Here is a 14,497-nt window from a genome sequence, read left to right on the forward strand (position 1 = left end):
CTTCCTTCCTTCCTTCCTTCCTTTACAAAGAAAGGAATGGTTTTGGGTTCAGAGTCTTTGTGGCAGTATGTAGTAATTAGTATATAGTAATACAGTAATATATAGTAGTATATAGTAATTCAATGCCTTTAGATCAATATATTTTCTATTTTTACTGTGCATACACATATATACAATGTATTTTAAAAATTGGCTTTACAATATGCAGTTTTATCACTTGGTTTACAACTAAATATATTGTAAACATTTTCTACAACAGTTAAAATAATTGCATAGCTTGGAGGAGACATAATTTATTAAGCAATCTTGTTGGGGACATTGAGGTATAATTTTATTTTTATAAGGAGACTTCATTCTTTTTACAACACCTTTGGGGAAAAAATGGGAGTCCTTGTCTCATATAGCTTTCTACAGACAATGGAAATTTGGCCTTCCATTTAGCCTTTTAATTTGCTTCTCTACACCCACCTAATCACCATCAAGTAACCCATTTTATGTTTTCCAACTTCTCTCTCCCATGTGCTTCCTCTTTCCTACCCAGTCTCCCTGCATACACGCAGATGAACTTCCATTCCTTCAACCCTCTATTTCCTCCCCTTAAAGAGGCTTTCTTTCCTTTTAAAGAGACTATTTTAATGGATTTTTATCAACTCTACTCAAAACTGTATCCTAAGGTCCACATAGTCTTTAATAATCTGAAGATATAATTCAATTGTTTAAAATAACATTTTAAGAAGACCTTGGTAGAATTATATGTATCAAGAAACACTGGACTTAGGCACAATGGAGATATGGCTGACTTTCTTTTGACAAAAGAAGTAGTTTTTGTGGGGAGGGCAGGGCAAAGAGGTAAGAAGTAATTGGCATTATAAGGAAATGTTAGAGACCATTTTGGAAATGTATTCATTATTTTAAGGCAACTAACAAATGATCCTCTTTCAGTTAGGACATTGTAGCAGCAGCCTTTACTGGTCATGAAATTTGCATGATATCTAAAATTGTATTTCTGGAAATAGGTCAACAGCAATTAAGAGTAACTTTGTATAGAAAGGCAGATGCCAGCTAGCATAAAAGTGGTACATGCAGACGGTGGTAGTTCTGGAGTCCTGGAAGCCGTGAGGTGGTCATCCATCACAAGGCCAGCACAGCCAGGTAAAAATGCCTGAAGAAAGCAGTGGAGCTGGCCGTGCCAGCATTTACACATGGAACACTTCTTGGGCAGCTGGGTGTCATGGGGCACAGACCCACAGTTCTCTTTGCATATGTCATGCTCACAGTTCCATCCATAGAAGGAGGCACAAAAAGGCATAGAAAGGGCAGGCACAAAAGGACCCCAGCATGCAGGTTCCCCCATTCAGGCAGCAGGTTCTGTTTAGCTCCTTACTGTCCTGTATCCCCATGGGGGGCACAAGCTGGGAAGACGGAGGACAGATTGCAGGCTCCTCCTGGGGCCAAATGCTGTCATCTCTGAAGGCCAGATCTCCCTGAGAGGGACGCACAAGTTCCTGATGGCCCAGCCCTTAACGACCAATTCAACACCTTTAAAAATTGCCTTTACTTTTACAGTTACTGGCTGTTTACTGAACATTTCATATAATTTTAAATTTAGAAATGAAAACTTCACAGGTGGAATTAAATTCCATATAATTTTCAGTAAACAGCCAGTAACTGTAAAAGTAAAGGTAATTTTTAAAATTACATTTTACAAAGTTAAGTAAAATAAGTGAGTCAATCTAGAGACATTTTAGGAACTTAAAGAAAACTTAGGTATGGATCTCTGGAAGAGGTAAGGAGAGATATGGCTCATAGTTGTGCAGATAACACAGGAGTTACTTAAGTTTGGGAAATTCCGATTTAGGCCAAATTTCTTAAAGGAAATTGACAAGCTGGCTGGCTGACTCTTTCTCCCCACAGGCTTCCTGATGGAAATGTGGCAGGCAAACAACGATGCTGGCAAGAAATAGGACAGGCCGCATGAAGGCCTGGAGAGTTTTAAGCCCAGGTTGAGAGTACAGGTGCAGGCTTTCTGGTGTAGGTTCCGACGCACCAGCCTTCAATTTCTGCCTCTACTATCCATTTAGGCTGTGACCTCCAGTGGTAGTTCTCCACTTTCTCTAATTCTCAGTTACTTCATCCTTAAGAAGTGGTACATAACTCACACCTTGTTCGGATTATATGAGTATGTGTGCATACACCGTTTAGTGCAACGTATGGCACAGAGTCAAGAAACGCAGGATATTAAGTTGAGGTCATTTTTCTTTTGGGACGACAAGGACAGGGCACGGGCTGGGGCTCCGAGTGGTAACCAGCAGCGGGCTTTTCCTCCTGCCCTTCCTTTTGGGAAACGAATGTGCTAAAATAGCGCATGCAGCCCAGGCTCTGGCCTAGGCCGTCGGTACCCGGCCATGCTTAGCTCCTCTGAGGTCGCCCTTAGTGAGAATACGAGGTGCCCCCACCCCGTTCACTCTAGACACCTCCAGAACACTCGCCTCCCGCGCACTGGAGCCGCGGGACACCCCCAGCAGCCAGCGTAGCGGGATCACCCGGAAGCCCCAGGACCGCTTGGTGAAACCTGCGCATGCGCATCCGCGTCACGCTGCTGTTTAGCCGTTTCCATGGCTACGAAGCCCGTCGGCCGGGGATAGGAGAGCAAGAAAATGAAGCTCAAGAGTTTCCTGCTCCGGTATTATCCGCCAGGTAAGCGCCAGCCCGGTCCGTCAGCCCCACGTGGGACCCTGGGCTCCCAGACTGGGAGGGTTTGGGGCAGAGGAGGGCACGGGGACTGAGGGGCGGCGGGGTTCCCAGGTGGGACTGGAAGTCGGGCACTTCCCAACCTGTGCCCCTCATTCCTTCAGATGCTGGACTTGTCCTCAAAACATTAACAATTACTCTTTTAGGAATTTAAAGAGTTTAGCTTGACTGTGCATATCAGTCCGTCTGAATTTATTGAGTGCCTACTGCGTACACGCTTTGTGCTCTGTGCTATGAACCTTTAACGAAGTTCATAGTCCTTGATTTCAATGAGTGAAGTAACTATGGAATAAATTACTTAACTATTACTTAGTAACATAAGCAATACATTAATTACCTAATCCTTGCCTAACTCTAATTTTAGGTGAGGACATGGTCACCTTTAAAGAATAAGTGACACCCATTGATCACCCAGCTTGTTAGGGACAGAAATAGAAGTGGAATTCTTGGGTTCTAATTCAGAACTCATATTCTGAATTAGAAACATCTGCAAACAAACAAACAAACAAACAAATCTGCAAAACATGCCACTCCAGGCAGAAGATAACCAAATACACTTGCCCAGTGAAGTTTGGATAGGAAGTGTCATAAAGATTTCAAAGGAGGGTAAGATACTTTGGACTTGTTTGGTTTAGAATAGCTTTATGAGGGATGGGACTTGAATTTAAGGTTAAATGTCTCACTTTTCCCAGCAACATATCCAACATCTCCGATGAGGTATCACACAGAGAGCTCATGATTTCTTTTTTCCAGTCCCATCCCAATCCTCCTGCTTCCTCAGACTGTGCCCTGCCAGTAGAAGGCATCATCACCCTGCCTGTTTTTTGCCAGAAACCTAGGAGGCCACTTTTTGTTTCTCTCTTGTGATCATTAATTCCACCCCACCCCCACCCCCGCATTGCTTTATCCATTCTGCCAGCTCTAAGTCCAAAATATTCTGGGAATCCATCAGATTATCCCTCTTTCCACAGCACAGATTTCTTGGTCTAACATCCCTTCCAGCTGCCAGCCTAGTCCAACCCTCCATTCCAGCCACCATTCCCTCTGGCTGGGCCATTCCAGTGGCTTTTCAACTGGATTCCTGGTTTTCTCACTCATCTCCTACAATCCATCTGCCACTAGGAGCCAGTGGAATCTGAATTCAAGATCTCCAATAGTTTCCTACCATGCTGAGAATACAATCTGAACCCTGTGGGATTTGGCTTATCCTGCACCGTTAACTTCTAAAACTTCACTTGTGTACCCTCACTGTACTTCCGACTTCTTTAGCTTGTTCTTCTAAGACTTAAGAGAGTGTCTTTTTCTCATTTGTTTTGTGGACCCAGCTTTCCCTAGAGCTAGGTAAAGCTGCTTCCTTTTCTTCAGTTTCGATCGATGTCAGCCACCTGAAGAGACTTTCCCACCTATTCGAAGTAGCTGGTGCTGATTTTACTCTATGCCATAAAGTGCTTAAAAATTATATTTGTCAGCATCCAAAACTCTACTTGTTATGTTTCAAATGTCTGCCACTTTCCCATTTAATGTAAACTTCGTGAGAACTAAGATCTTAGTGTTTTTTGATCATTGTAGCATCCCCAGCTCCTAGAAGAGATTTGGGGACATAGGAGATCAGGAATGTTTGTTGAATGAATGTATGGGTAAATGGATGTGTTTGATGAGAGATCAGGTGTGGAAATTACTGAGAATAAATACTGAAAATCTTAAGGGATGCTGCTTCTGCCTCCCTGAAAGACCAATCCTGGACAGCTACTTTCTCCAATGGGAAGTTGACATTTGTAGAAAAGACACTCATTTTCTCTGTCATAGAATTCCAGTTAAAATAACATGAGAAAGCTATATATATGAGAGTGTCTAGAGAAATTTATTTTATGTAATTAATTAATTTATTTAATTTTTGAGACAGAGTCTTGCTCTGTCGCTAGGTTGGAGTGCAGTGGCACAATCTTGGCTCACTGTAACCGCCACCTCCTGGATTCAAACGATTCTCATCCCTCAGCCTCCCAGGTAGCTGAAATCACAGGTGTGCACCACCACGCCCAGCTAATTTTTGTATTTTTAGTAGAGATGGGGTTTCACCATGTTGGCCAGGCTGGTCTTGAATTCCTGACCTCAAGTTATCTACCTGTCTTGGCCTCCCAAAGTGCTGGGATTACAGGTGTGACCCACTGCACCAGGCTGAGAGTATCTATGAAATTTAAATTAGGCATAGGTATATAGTATATAGAAAATTAAAAATTAAGACTAATAGTCTGTTTCCTTTAAGTATTCCATAATTTTCTTTTGGCTCTTTTTGCCCATAGGCCTGTGCTGGTTCCCATAGGTGTACCAATAAATGAAGTTCTTGCTTTCATCCCTTTGTTGTGGAGTGTAGGTTAAGAATGTGGGCTCTGGGTTCAGAACAACTGATTCTCAACATATACAATAATAATAATAATAAAAACTTGGGCAATTTGTTTTATTCTATCAAAGCATGGGTGCATGGTGACAACAGCACCACTTCACAGGTCTACTAGACCCTTCCAGCTGCTTATCTTATTTGATTCTTTCTCTTCAGAGTAAAGAAAGCTTTTTGGAAGAATATTCTCCCCAAGTGCTGTCCTCCCTTCCTATCATGCTTTCACCCTCATTGCCCCACTGGAACTGCCCACTTCAAGATCTCCAATGACATTCACATTGCTAATCCACTGGTCAAGCCACAGTCCTTGCCTGCCTTGACCTGACAGCAGCATTCGACCCGTCTGACCGCTCTGCTTTCCTTTGGCTTCCAGGACACATATTCTATTTTCCTTCCTGTCTCACTGTCACTTCTTCTGTGTCCATCTTGTTGGTTCCTCTTCTTCTTTTTGATTATTTAATGTTGGAGAGCCCCAGAGACCCAAACTTGGATTTCCTTTTTCTATCTATGCTCATACACTAGCCAATCTCATCCATTCTCAAGGCTTAAAAACTATCCTGAAGCTGGGCGCAGTGGCTCACGTCTGTAATTCCAGCATTTTGGGAGGCTGAGGTTGGCGGATCACTTGAGGTCAGGAGTTTGAGACCAGCCTGCCCAACATGGTGAAACCCCATCTCTACTAAAAATACAAAACAATTAGCCAGGTGTGGTGGTGCGGGTCTGTAATCCCAGCAACTCAGGAGGCTGAGGCAGGAGAATTGCATCTCAGATAGGGGTCTCCCATGGTCTCCCCCATCTCAGCAAATTGCAGCTCCATTTTTCCACTTGCTCATGTCAGACATTTTAGACTCTTCCTTGTCTCCTCTCTCATCTCCACATCCACTAACAGATCCTGCTGGTCCTGCCCTCAAAATATATGCAGAATTCAACAATTTCTCCTACCTGACTGGTACCATTCTTTTTAGCTTGAAAGCTTCCTTCCACCTTTGCCCCTCTTCAGTCTATAGGGCAATGGGGTGGTTCTGTTAGAGCATAAATATGACCATGTCACTCTTCTGCTCCAGCCCTCCAATGGCTTCGCAGCTCGCTTAAAGTAAAAGGGCCATGATCCCCAAGGCCCTCCAAAATCTCACCCCCTGTTGCTTCCCTGACCTCACCACTTTCGACTTTTCCCTCCAGCAACACTCCTCTCCTTGGTGTTCCTTGGATGGGGCAGAGGTGTTCCCACCTAGGGTCTGCAGTTGCTGTTCTTTCTGCCTTGAATAACCTACCCTTGGACATTTGCATCGCTAGTGCCCCATCTTTTTAAACTCTTTTCTCAAAAGTGTGTAAAGTGAAGACTTAGATGACTCCTTTCTGAGCATTTCTATCTTCTTCTCATGATATTTCACACCCCCTTTCCCTGGTTTGTCTTTTCTCCTTGGGACTATCTTTTTCCAACTCATTATTTTACTCATTTATTTTGCTCATTGAGAATAAAAGATTGATGAAGGTAGAAACTTTATCTATTTTGTTTACTCCTTATCTCTAGCACCCAGAGGAGAGCCTGGTGCATAAAATGACAATGTTTTTGTTGAATAAGGGAGTTTAATGAGATGATGTGTGTTAAACAGAATGCCTCAAACTCTTCCTGAAATGTGAAAGGGCCAGATAAGTTATGTTTGATCTACTTCAGCTCTAAAAGCCTAGGATTCTTTTTTTTTTTCTTTTTTTTTGAGATGGAGTCTAGCTCTGTCACCCAGACCGGAGTGCAGTGGCTGATCTCGGCTCACTGCAAGGTCCGCCTCTTGGGTTCATGCCATTCTCCTGCCTCAGCCTCCCGAGTAGCTGGGACTACCGGCGCCCACTGCTACGCCTGGCTAATTTTTTTTTTTTTTTGTATTTTTAGTAGAGACGAGGTTTCACCGTGTTAGCCAGGATGGTCTGGATCTCCTGACCTCATGATCTGCCCACCTTGGCCTCCCAAAGTGCTGGGATTACAGGCATGAGCCACCGCGCCCAGCCAAGCCTAGGATTCTTGTAGAGATCTTAGGCTCACGTAATTCTCTTGACTCAAGCTTGCCATTATTGCCTTAATGCTTATCTCATAATGAGGTCATATTACTTAGCATGCTTGACATTTAATTTCTGAATTCCAATCTTTGGTGAGCCAAATCATATGCAAGTTTCCAGGATACTACTGAATAGCAGGTAGGTGTTTCAATAACAGCATTATCAGATAGGAAAAAATCATTCCACTGAATCATTCCCGTGCTAACTTTATCCCTTCTGCATATAGAGCAGTTTTGTTTTGCCTCCCAATCCTCTAATTTTCACCCTCCCACTTTCTTTTGAATAACGTATAGGTCAGGGGCATTGTCTTGCTGCTATCTACTGAATTATCCCTCTCCCTACCTACATTCCCAAAGGCTAAATGTACGTGCCAGTAACATGGCTAACCAAACATGGGACATTCCTTTTCATCTTGGTCACATTTATTAATTCATAAGCTCTTTGCTTTGGGAAGAGTGGGTGTTGACTATGTATTTTTCAGCTGACTCAGTTGTGACAATTTTTGTATTTCGTTTATTGTGTGAAGTTCATAGTTCTTTGACCAGGAGAAGGAATTAAGTCAACATTAACTAATCTAGTTAACATTCTAAGCACTTTAAGAATTTCTGTTGATTGAATATATAATCTAAGTAAAGAATACTAGTATCATTTGAAGCATGCCCTTTTAATGTATTAAAGAATTTGAGGAATAGAAGCTTCTCACCTAAGTGTTTTGGGAATTAGATTTGTTGAATAATGCACAATCAAGGGAAAATCAAGATTATTAAGATACTATGGGAAACAATCACTGAAGAAAAGCATGTATTTCTGGAAGCATCTTTGTTTATTTTAATTTTAATTTTATTTTGAGACACAGTTTTGCTCTGTTACCCAGGCTGGAATACAGTGGCACAATCTTGGCTTACTGCAACCTCTGCCTCTGTCTCCTGAGTAGCTGAGATTACAGCCATGTGCCATCATACCCAACTAATTTTAGTATTTTAAGTAGATATGTGGTTTTACCATGTTGGCCAGGCTGGTCTCGAACTCCTGACCTCAAGTGATGCACCTGCCTTGGCCTCCGAAAGTGCTGGGATTATAGGCGTGAGCCACTGCTTCCAGACTCTTTGTTTTCTGTTTTTATTCTTCATGATACATATCACAGCCTTTTGCTCATATTGGAGCTCACTAATCATGAGAGGGGTGAACATATTGCCTAGATCAAAGTTCCACAACATTTTTGGCACCGGGGACTGGTTTCGTGGAAGACAATTTTTCCACAGACCAGGGGGATGGTTTCAGGATGAAACTGTTCCACCTGAGATCATCAGGCATTAGTTAGATTCACATGAAGAGTGTGCAACCTGCATCCCTGTATTCACAGTTCACAATAGGGTTCGTGCTGCTATGGGAGTCTAATGCTGCTGCTGATCTGATAGGAGGCTGAACGAGCTCAGGCGGTAATGCTCGCTCGCCCGCCACTCACCTCCTGCTGTGTGGCCCGGGTTCTAACAGGCCACAGACTGGTACTGGTCCAGGGCCCAGTGGGGTTTTGTCACAGTGAAGCAGTCAAATGTCCATGTTTAAATTTTGTACTTTATTTTCTAGATCCATTTGTACAGCATCCCAAAGAATTTTTAGTAGTCAGCTTAAAGACTTTGAACTTTTTACTTTATTACAAACAAATAGTGAATAAAGAAAGCAGACTTTTGTTAACTTATCTGCTAAAATGTTAAAAATGTATTTCCTTGGAGTATTAGATCATACTCTGTGTACTGCCAGGTGCTAATTCTTTCCAACCTTTCTCTGAGTTACAGATTATTATTATATGGCTTATTCATTGTGTACATCATTTATTTGTGCAAGCATTTGTTTCCTCAATAATTAATAGCACATATTAAATATCCTCATATATAATGCAAAAAATCTAACATTATAGTACAGAATGAAACACGCCCTTGATGATAATGGCATCTTGCACTGATACAGACTTTGTATGTTTAAAGTATGTATCTTTCTTGAATTTTCAAATAGCTTTGTAGTGATCTTGATCTTCAAGGATTTATATTCTGATAATGCTGATCAACTGGGCATGGTGGTGCATGCCTTTAATCTCAGCACTTTGAGAGGCTGAGGCAGGAGGATGGCTTGAGCCCAGGAGTTGAAGACCAGCCTGAGAAACATAGTGAAATCTTGTTTCTACAAAAAATTGAAAAATTAGCTGGGCATAGCGGCATGTGCCTGTAGTCCTGGCTACTCAAGAAGATGCGGCAGGAGAATGGCATGGGTCCCCAGGAGTTCGAGGCTACAGTGAGTGTTGACTGTACCACTGCACTGCAGCCTGGGTGACAGAGCAAGACTCAGACTCTAACAAAATGAAAAAGAAAAGATGTAGATCCCTATCATTTTTTCTATTTTCTTATTTTCTCTTACTTTTAAATTTAAATCTATTTATTTATTTATTTATTTTTGCCTAGGCTGGAGTGTAATGGCACAATCTCAGCTCGTTCAACGTCTGCCTCCTGGGTTCAAACAATTCTCGTGCCTCAGCTTCCCAAGTTGCTGGGATTATAGGCATGCCACCACACCTGGCTAATTTTTTCCATTTTTAGTACAGACAGGGTTTTACCATGTTGGCCAGGCTTGTCTTGGACTCCTGGCCTCAAGTGATCTGTCTGCCTCGGCCTCCCAAAGTGCTGGAATTACAGGCATGAGCCACCATGCCTGGCTTCTCTTACTTTAATAAAATATTTGTGTATAGCCAAATAATGGAAAATGCATCAAGGAATAGCTAAGATCAGCCTCATCCCCCTGAAGATGGGATCATGACTTGAAAGGAGCCACCTGACACGTTTGAGTGCCTGTGTCTTCAAGCTGCTTATGTTGAATGTTATCAGTCTTTGTGATCTTTGCTAATTTGATGGGTAAAACTTATGTCTATTCTGTTTTGTATTTTTTCTTAATAATGAAGTTAGGGACTTTCTGTTTTGGTTTATTGATCATTTTCTGTCTTTGTAAATTGACTGCTCCTGACTTTTGTCCAATTTTCTTTTTAAAAATCATTTTTGGAGTTCTTTATATTAAGTTCTTAAAGCTTTGTGTTTATGGTTCAAACTTTGCTGATTACTATTTGCCTTTAACTTTGTGGCATCTTTTATCATACAGAAGCTTACAATTTATTTTAGACAAATTGGTCAATTTTTTCTTTTATAGCTATTGTATTTCATGTACTTACAAAGGTGATTACAGACGCTAAGAGACAAATACATTGTATTATCTAGAATATTTTATATTTTGTTTTTATTATTAAAATTTGTAATCAACCTGGAATATTTTTGTACATTGTATGTGGCAGAAATCTGTTTTATTAAGTTTTCAAAAAATCTAACTATTATATCATTTATTGAGCAATACATTCTTTCTCTATTAATTTGAAATATTATCACATCATTTATTGAACAATACCTTCTTTCTCTATTAACTTGAAATATTACCTTCATTTTATTTTTAAATTTTGATGCATAGATGATCAAAATTGATGATTATGCTGATCTAATTTTGTATCAAAACCACACTTTTTTTTTATAGTTCATTGTAATATCTGGTAGAGTAAATTTTCACATTTCAAAAAGTAAAATCATTATAATTACATTAACTTCATAAATTTGACATCTTTACAGCATTGGGTTTTCTCATCCGGAAATGTGTCTCCTCATTTATCACAATTTTCTTATATATTCAATAGTAAATTTAGGACTTGCACATTTCTTGTTAATTCTATGTTTAGATATTCAGTAATTTTCTTTGCAATTATAAATGTGATCTTGCCATTAACTGTATCTTCAGTGGATACAGTATGTCTTTCTTATCTTCTTCCAGTCTTAGCTTTTTGTATTCTATTCATCTTTTGTAAGCACCTTAAATCTTTTTTATAACATGTGGCACACAGTTAAGTTTAAAATACTTCAACAATGCTGTAATGTCCATATTTTGCTGAAAAGTTTAATGTGACATGAACAGTCTTTTTTTTTTTTTTTCCACTCTAAGGAAATAAGTACTGGTTGACTCTCCACAGAAACTTTCTTTTTTTCTTTTTAAGTTTGCTTTTGAGAGTAGAGTTTGGTTTCAGGTCTTTAGTACAAAGGAACTACTTCTTGGGGGGAAAAAATCCAAAACAAAATTGTGCCAAACTATCCTCTAAGTAGCATTTGCTTGCTGTGTTGTGGTGTTCTGGACAGTTTCTTGAGTCATTATAAGCATTTTGAATTACTTTTCTGTTCTAAAATCTTGCAGTTCATTATACAACAGCTGCTTGGATTTCCTGTTTAGGTTTCAGCACATCCGTCCAGCAAGACAGGGTTGAGAAACATTCCTTCCGAGAGATCATAGCTGTGCAGCTGAGTGGGTAGTGATGTCCGACTCTGAGGTAGAAACTCCAGAGGAGAAGCAGTGTTGAAGGAGAGATCCTGGACTCTTTGAGGTGGTAGGGAGACATCTATGTATCTGGAACTCAGAGGAGATAGAGGCTGGAGATTTGCGATTAATAGTTAGCATGTTGATGGTAATTAAAGTCATGGTACCGATGAATTTATATAGGGAAAGAATGTAAGGTGAGAAGAGAAGAATCTGTAGACCTGAAGTTTAAAGATGCTTAGTGTTTAAAGGTCAGGCAAAAGAGGACAAAGGAGAATAAAAAATAACAAAGTGATTGGAAAAAGAGAAAGAAGAGATTTTATAAAAAGCTTAAAGAGGGTATATTTGAGGAAGGAGGATATATTGTTTATAGTATTGATTATTTCTGAAAGGCCACATGTTATAAGGACAGAGAATGTCAAATGCATTAAGCAATTTGAGGACGGTTTTCCTGTCATCTACCAGTTAGTTCAGGTATTCAACAAGCACTGCTAGAGCATTTTGAAAGATCATGAAGACACTGGATAAGGGCAGGCACTTTTGATAGAGAAATGGAATCCAGAGAGGAATCTGAGTGTGTTGCTTGTACTTGAACCTAAACAAAAATCACAGGCCTGCTGTGCTTAAATCAAGACTTGCCCTGAGAAGGATCTTTTTGGGAATATAGGGAAGCATAGGACATGGATATGCTTCCTACTTCAAAGATGTTACAATCTCACTGGAAAGAGAAGGCATAAATGCAATTTAAGTAATACAAGGTGACCATGTAGGATATGCCCCAAGGTAGCATTTGATTAATAGCTAGAAAATAAGTACTGTTCATTAAGACTTTATTCCAGGTGCTTTATATACCTCTTATTTAATCTCAACCAGCAAACTGTAGGTTCATAGATGAGAAAATTGGCATTTGCTAGATCATGACATAAGTAAGGGGTTGAGGATCTATCTGATGCCAAGTATACACTTTTCAACTCTGCCATGTTCTTTTTCTTTTCTTTTTCTTTTTTCTTTTTTTTTGAGACAGTTTCACTCTGTCACCCAGGCTGGAGTGTAGTGGTGTGATCTTGGCTCACTGAAACCTCCGCCTCCTGGGTTCAAGCTATCCTCCTTCCTCAGGCTCCCAAGTAGCTGGGATTACAGGCGCCTGCCATCGTGCCCAGCTAATTTCTGTATTTTTATTAGAGAAGGGGTTTCAGCATGTTGGCCAGGCTGGTCTCAAACTCCTGACCTCAAGTGATCTGCCCACTTGGACTCCCAAAGTGCTAGGATTACAGGCGTGAGCCACTGCACCTGGCCTCTGCCACATTCTTAATGGCTCAGTGCTTTTGAAAAGTAGAGTGTTTTGGCAACATTTCCTATTTTCCCTTGATCTGAAATACTGCTGGAATTATATCTGTTATACCAAACTGTGGTCTATAGCTGTGATTCTTAAACTGTGGAGGACTCCTGGGCACCCTTGAACACTTTCAGCAGGGTCTCAAGGTCAAACTTATTTTTCCTAGTAACAATAAGATGTAACTTCCTTTTCTACACTGTGCTGACGTTGTGACTAATGGTGCAGAAGCAAAGGAAGGTGAAACTGCTGGTGCCTTACTACAAATCAAGGTAGTGACACCAAACTCTAATGGTGGTCACTGTATTTATTCTTCACTGACACACACTCACAATAGGAAAAAACAACAAAATAAATCCCAACAGAACAACCTAGTTTTGCTTGAGGATTTCCTTGATGAAGCAGTGAAAATTATTAATGTAGCAAAATATTAACATGGGAGTGCATGTATTTTGAGTATTCCAGGTGATCAAATAGGAAGTACTAAGAAAGCACTTCTGCTCTAGTGTGAAGTCTGATAGTTGTTGATATGGTTAGGCTTTGTGTCTTCACCCAAATCTCATCTTGAATTATAATTCCCACAATCCCCACATGTCAAAGGAGGACCAGGTGGAGGTAATTGGACCAAGGGGCGGTTCCCCCATGCTGTTCTCATGATAGTGAGTGAGTTCTCACGAGATCTGATGGTTGTATAATTGTTTGATAGTTCCTCCTGCATTCATTCTCTTCCTGCCACCTTGTGAAGAAGGTGTCTTGCTTCCTCTTTTCCTTCCACCATGATTGTAAGTTTCCTGAGGCCTCACCAGCCATGAGGAACTGTGAGTCAATTAAACCTCTTTCTTTGATAAATTACCCAGTCTTGGGAAGTTCTTTATAGCAATATAAAAACAAACTAAAACAGTTGTCTTAAGGAAAATGTAGGTTGTCGCTTGAGTTCCGAGATGAGCCAACTTTTTTTTCATGGAAAAGCATTTTTACTTGAAAGACTGACTGAGAAACAACATGGTTTTCAGACTCAGACATTTGGTAGACATTTTCTTGAAAATGAAGAATGTGAGCCCACAACTTTCAAGCAAAAATATCAGCATTTCTTAATAGTGATATATTTTAGCTTTCAAGCAAAAAGTGTAAGTTCAGAAAACTTTTGTTTACCACCATAATCTTGACAGCTTACCAACAGTAAGAGTTTTCTTATGATAAAAATTGGTAGTGAAAGTGGCAAATGTTACTTTCTGATATTGTGTGATGAAATATGTCAACAGTTACAAGATATGCATAACTTAGTAGATCAGTATTTTTCAAATGTTCGGTGCACGATTATGCATGGATCATGCATGAATAAAAGATCCATCGAAAGTGTGAAATAGACCAATGGGGTTTAATGCAAGTATATGGAAAAGTTCACTAATATGGTTTCAGATTCTATATCGCAACTAATTTTAAGAAGTTACCATTTGTTGAGTTTTAATATAATATCAAAAAATGTTCACAATGATATAAAAGGGCAATTTTAATACTTTCATTTTCAACCACGTATCAGTGTCTGAATACATTCTTTTCTATACTTATACTTT

At 40.1% G+C, this 14,497-nt stretch overlaps 2 protein-coding genes across 2 annotated transcripts in view; one reads left to right on the top strand and one right to left on the bottom strand.

Annotated features, from left to right (window-relative positions):
• Positions 1-1,027: 1,027 nt before the first annotated feature.
• LOC108537777 (teratocarcinoma-derived growth factor 1-like) lies at positions 1,028-2,586 on the bottom strand. The gene is given in 3 exon segments (XM_017885475.1): positions 1,028-1,297; positions 1,299-1,519; positions 2,490-2,586. Coding segments are annotated over 3 exon segments (588 nt in total).
• Positions 2,020-14,497, top strand: part of LOC108537779 (dynein assembly factor with WDR repeat domains 1-like) — a 23,567-nt gene continuing 11,089 nt past the window's right edge. Inside the window, exon 1 of the mRNA XM_017885479.1 lies at positions 2,020-2,697. Coding sequence (XP_017740968.1) covers positions 2,658-2,697 — 40 coding nt within the window. The 5' untranslated portion in view covers positions 2,020-2,657. The remainder of the gene's footprint in view (positions 2,698-14,497) is intronic.

Source organism: Rhinopithecus bieti, unplaced genomic scaffold, assembly GCF_001698545.2.
Source record: "Rhinopithecus bieti isolate Rb0 unplaced genomic scaffold, ASM169854v2 scaffold_15282, whole genome shotgun sequence".
NCBI classification, from domain to species: Eukaryota; Metazoa; Chordata; class Mammalia; order Primates; family Cercopithecidae; genus Rhinopithecus; species Rhinopithecus bieti.